The following is a 6,000-nucleotide window of genomic DNA, read 5'->3' as shown; positions in this document are numbered from 1 at the left end:
AATAATGGAGAAGTCAAAGAAGAAAGATGGAGGTGGGAAGCGGTGTATTGCGGCTGCCTTTAGCAACACAAACACAGCTGATGTTTCCTTGTTTAAAATTCCCGAAGTTGAAGCTTTACTATGGACCAGAGCGGTCAAGCGAACATGGTTCCCGACCACATGCCAACCGTCAGGTTTCGGTGAGAAAATTGTGGTAATAAGTCAGCTTTTACCGTAGTTATGAGCGGAGCTTGCGTCCTCCTGCAGCTGCAGACTCTCTTACTTCCTCCCACCGGAGACACTGGCCACACCCCTCTGACTTTCAGGTACCATATAATCTCACTAAAACACTAGTAACACAATAAGCAGCTGAGGGATTTTCCAGAATTATCCTAGTAAATGTGTCTAATAACATTTGAATCGCTCTCACTGCCCTCGCCAATTTATTTATTTTTTTATTCTAGTCCTTCACTCTCACTATCCTCATTCACAAATCTTTCATCCTCGCTCAAATTAATAGGCATATTGTCGCTTTTTATTGGTCCGAATCGCTCTCGCTGCTGGTGGCTATGATTGTAAACAATGTGAGGATGTGAGGAGCTCTACAACCAGTGACGTCACGCGCACATCGTCTGTTACTTCCGGTAAAGAAAGGCAAGGCTTTTTTTATTAGCGACCAAAAGTTGCGAACTTTATCGCCGATGTTGTCCACTAAATCCTTTCAGCAAAAATATGGCAATATTGCAAAATGATCAAATATGACACATAGAATGGACCTGCTATCCCCATTTAAATAAGAAAATCTCATTTCAGTAGGCCTTTAAATTTATGAATCATTGTGGCCACTGGGTGTCGCCAAAAAGAAGAATTAATGCTCCACTTCAATTTAACAGCATAAATCCATCCCAAACGGTTAATAATAAATAGGTTAGTGTTTTTTTCATCCATAGCATTGTTCTCTGTTTGAGTAATTTCACTTGATCAAACCATTTTTAGTATTGGCCTAATGGTTAGAGCAGTAGTTCTTAACCTTGTTGGAGGTACCAAACCCCACAAGTTTTATATGCGCCTTCACCGAACCCTTCTTTAGTGAAAAATGAAACTTTAATTTTTTTTTCAACTTCAAGACAGTTATGTTTTTTTTCTGTTGCACAAAAGGAAAATCACCTTGTTCAAAGAACAACACAAACAGCGCATGAACTCACAACAAATAACACACCTGCAAATCTGAGGGAAAATTAGAGAGAACGTTGTTTGGGGGTATCTATAATACGCCGATAGGGAGAAGTTTTAATTTACGGGATGATTTGGGTGTGTCTTGACCTCAGCAGCGGAGGCTCCACCGAACCCCTAAGGTTCGATCGAACCCCGGTTAAGAACCACTGGGTTACAGTGTCCGCCATGAGATCGGTAGGTTGTGAGTTCAAATCCCGGCTGACTATAAAAATGGAACCCATTAACTCCCTGCTTGGCACTCAGCATCAAGGGTGGGAATTTCAGCTCACTGCTCCCCTCACCTCCCAGGGAGTGAACAAGGGGATGGGTCAAATGCAGAGGACACATTTCACCACACTTAGTTAACTTTAACTCTAAACTCCAATATCGGTACATTTTGGAAGTAAAAATGTTGTATGAGGACACCCATAATAACAAAGTTTCACAGGAAAATAAGGGATCCCATCCAAACCCTGATTAAGTAACCAATTGTGTATAACCTCAATGTCATTGGAAATGCCAAGAAGTACACGCCTACTAATATACTAATACTAACATTAAAATTCGCCTTAGTGTGTGAATGTTGTCCGTCTATCTGCGATGGTCCTGCGATGAGATGGCGACTTGGCAGTTGAATGCAGTTGAGATAGGCTGCAGTACCCCCCGCCACCACGGAAGGGACAATCGGTAGAAATGGATGGATAATATCAATATACTAATATATTGCTTGTGTCTTGCCTTCTAGGCGGATGCCCAGCCTACTGGAGTATCTCAGCTACAACTGCAACTTCATGGGCATCCTGGCGGGACCCACCTGTTCCTACAACGACTACATGGCTTTCATAGAGGGCACGTGCTACCAGCCGCGGCACCAGGAGAACGCCAACGGCAAGGAGAACGGGAAGCACAAGCAGAGTGAACCCTCCCCCAAGGTATATGCGGTTACTTCTTAGGTGGAGAAATGGTACAAAAACAAAATATATACAGTAGTACTATAGTAGATCCCCACCTTATAAATTACATGGTTTTTCATTACAACTTAAAGGCCTACTGAAACCCACTACTACCGACCACGCAGTCTGATAGTTTATATATCAATGATGAAATATTAACATTGCAACACATGCCAATACTGCCTTTTTAGTTTACTAAATTGCAATTTTAAATTTCCCGCGAGTTTCTTGTTGAAAACGTTGCGGAATGATGACGCGTACGCGTGACGTCACGGACTGTAAGGAAATATTAGCGCTGCACCAAACACGGCTAAAAGTCGCCTCTGTTCATGGCGTAATTACACAGTATTTTGGACATCTGTGTTGCTGAATCTTTTGCAATTTGTTCATTTAATAATGGAGACTATAAAGAACAATGCTGTTGGTGGAAAGCGGTGGATTGCAGCTGTCTTTAGCACCGAGACACAGCCGGTGTTTCTTTGTTTGTTGTGAAGCTTTTACACAGAGCGGTCAAGCAAACATGTTTTCTCTACGTCAAACAGCATGTTTTTCAATGGGGAAATTGTGATATATATCTTACCGGAGAAATCATTGGATTATTCGTCGTCCTGCAGCAGCTGTTAAAAAGGCAGCTGTGAGTTTGGCTTCTCGGCTTCTCTCTGAGTCACTTCGTGTTCACCGCAGCCATCCGACCCCGAAGTATGTCTTTACAATCTTTAAAATCTCACTAAAACACTATTAAAACAATAAGCAGATAAGGGATCTTCCAGCATTATCCTAGTAAATGTGTCTAATTACATCTAAAACGCTCACGCTGCCCCCGCCCGGCACCGTTGCCATTTTGTTATTTTTATTTTTTTTATTTTTCTAGTCCTTCACTATCAATATCCTAATTCACGAATCTTTCATCCGTGCTCAGATTAATGGGGAAATTTTCGCTTTCTCGGTCCGATTTGCTCTTACTGCTGGTGGCTCCCATTAAAAAAAAATGTGAATATGTGTGGAGCCCTGCAACTCGTGACGTCACGCGCACATACGTCGGTAAAGGCAGGGCTTTTCTATTAGCGACCAAAAGTTGCGAACTTTATCGTTGATGTTCTCTACCAAATTCTTTCAGCAAAAATATGGCAATATCGCGAAATGATCAAGTATGACACATAGAATGGACCTGCTATCCCCGTTTAAATAAGAAAATCTCATTTCAGTAGCCCTTTAAATTAAAAGTGGTTTGATTGGGTTATCTGCATGGGGGAAAATGTGCTGCAGCTATAAATCCACTAGAGGGCACCGTCCCACTGGCCATTTTTTCAGCAGGAAGACCTCCAAAAACATGCACCTGGGGATAGGTTGATTGGCAACACCAAATTGGCGCTAGTGTGTGACTGTGAGTGTGAATGTTGTCTGTCTATCTGTGTTGGCCCTGTGATGAGGTGGCGACTTGTCCAGGGTGTACCCCGTCGATCGCCCGAAGGCAGCTGAGATAGGCTCCAGCACCCCCTGCGACCCCGAAAGGGACAAGCGTTAGACAATGGGGAAATATATAGCGGTATAGCTCGGTTGGTAGAGTGGCCGTGCCAGCAACTTGAGGGTTGCAAGTTCGATCCCCGCTTATGCCATCCTAGGTACTGCCGTTGTGTCCTTGGGCAAATCACTTTACCAAATCCCAGTGCCACCCACACTGGTTTAAATGTAACTTAGATATTGGATTTCACTATGTAAAGCGCTTTGAGTAACTAGAGAAAAAGCGCTATATAAATATGATTCACTTCACTTCACTTCACTTCACAATGGATGGATGGACGGATATAATACTGTGAACTGTATGCCTGGAGTTGTACAGATGCATGTTATAGTGTTTAGAGCAGTTGTTCTCAACGTTGTTTTACCAAGTACCACCTCAGTAAACACTTGACTTTCCAAGTACTACCATTTTGACCAATCAAAAAATACTGGAGTGTAGTAGACCTGAATATTCATAAAAGACAAAGGAACAGGTTTTATTTAATATTGTGGGCCACTGTAACATTAAAGTTAAAGTACCAATGATTGTCACACACACTATGTGTGGTGACATTTGTCCTTTGCATTTGACCCATACCCTTGTTCACCCCCGACACAGTTTGAACAGTATAACTGTGTTTGAATATTTGATTAAGTGATTCTAAGCGCAGCACTAGATGGAGCCTGCGTACTACTAATGGTAGATGTGCCACAGTTTGAGAATCCCTGGTTTAGTGTATTGAAAATATTTTTTTTTATAATTTTATGGGCGGGGATCAACTGTATGTCCATGTTCAGTGCAAGTGTCATGCGGTGTAAACAAATTACTGTCAATGAGTCATTAAATTTTGATTTTACTTGGCTATTACTACTAAGATATAATAAAAATATGAGGGAATAGATGAGACCAATTAAAATAGCGGCCTGGCTCACAACTCTACAAAGAATCCTATAAAGAGGTGTTTTTGCAGTTGTGCTTGGCAGCAGCAAAAGAGGAAATTCTCCTTGTATGCTGACCATTTGTACGAGAACCACTAAGGTTGCGCGATTCAAATGATGTATGGTATAAATTATGACGATAGAGCTGTTAATACTATTGTTATATCAGGGTAACGCATGCTGATGACACATTCTCTCTGCTGTATCCCACAAATTTGACAGCGGCAAGCGAACAAAGGCGTCCTCAACGCATTGTTGCGTCCTTGCAAGCGGTTAATGCCCCATCCACAGTGCGTTTATTAAATCACTAATTGTCGCCTTCATGGCGTCAAAACTTACAACTACTCTTATCATTGGAGGACAAGGAAGAGCTAAACATGCTACACTGGACACTGCAGGAGGATACAAAAAAACGCTAAGCTTTTGAATGTAAACAGGGGCAGGGCGATCGATACAAATCTCGGCAGCAACAATACCAAGTATAGTATCATAAGCGAATAAATCAATATTTATTTTTTTATCACAAAAACGATTTTTGGTAGTTTTTTAGTGTTTACAAACTCAGGACATGAAAGCAACTAGTAGTTTTTGTTGTTATTTTACACCATTGACTTTATTACACAATTTGAATATAACAAAACGGAATAAAGATATAATTGAAATAATAATTGTTATTGTTGGATTACAGTTATGGTCAAGAATTGAATCATTTATTGATCATGAAAATTTTAGGTCTGAACATTATGACCAATACTGCCCTTGTACCTACAAACCCCGTTTCCATATGAGTTGGGAAATACAATGATTTGCAAATCATTTTCAACCCATATTCAGTTGAATATGCTACAAAGACAATATACAGTATTTGATGTTCAAACTGATAAACTTTTTTTTTTTTGCAAATAATCATTAACTTTAAAATATGATAAAGTTGAGGAATGCTCATCAAACACTTATATGTAACATCCCACAGGTATGCAGGCTAATTGGGAACAGTTGGGTGCAATGATTGGGTATAAAAGCAGCTTCCATGAAATGTTAAATAATTCACAAACAAGGATGGGGTAAGGGTCACCCCTTTGTAAGCAAATTGTCGAACAGTTTTAGAACATTTCTCAACAAGCTATTGGAAGGAATTTTGGAATTTTACCATCTATGGTCCGTAAAATCATCAAAAGGTTCAGAAAGTCTGGAGAAATCACTGCACGAAAGCGACGATATTACGGACCATTGGGATTGTTATAGGCGCAAAGTTCAAATGCCAGCATCTGTGATGGTATGGGGGTGTATTAGTGCCCAAGGCATCTGTGAAGGCACCATCAATGCTGAAAGGTCCATCCATACAGGTTTTGGAGCAACATAAGTTGTCATCCAAGCAACGTTATCATGGACGCCCCTGCTTATTTCAGCAAGA

General features: G+C 40.9%; 1 protein-coding gene across 1 annotated transcript in view; it reads left to right on the top strand.

Moving 5' to 3' along the window:
- Positions 1 to 6,000, top strand: part of LOC133550235 (lysophospholipid acyltransferase 2-like) — a 111,971-nt gene that overhangs the window by 96,067 nt on the left and 9,904 nt on the right. The window contains exon 7 of the mRNA XM_061896400.1: positions 1,940 to 2,126. Within this exon, the coding sequence (XP_061752384.1) occupies positions 1,940 to 2,126 (187 nt within the window). The remainder of the gene's footprint in view (positions 1 to 1,939; positions 2,127 to 6,000) is intronic.

The sequence above is a fragment of the Nerophis ophidion genome, linkage group LG03, assembly GCF_033978795.1.
Source record: "Nerophis ophidion isolate RoL-2023_Sa linkage group LG03, RoL_Noph_v1.0, whole genome shotgun sequence".
Lineage (NCBI taxonomy): Eukaryota > Metazoa > Chordata > Actinopteri > Syngnathiformes > Syngnathidae > Nerophis > Nerophis ophidion.
Note: the sequence above shows the minus strand (reverse complement) of the source record. Positions and strands in the feature narration are given on the sequence as shown.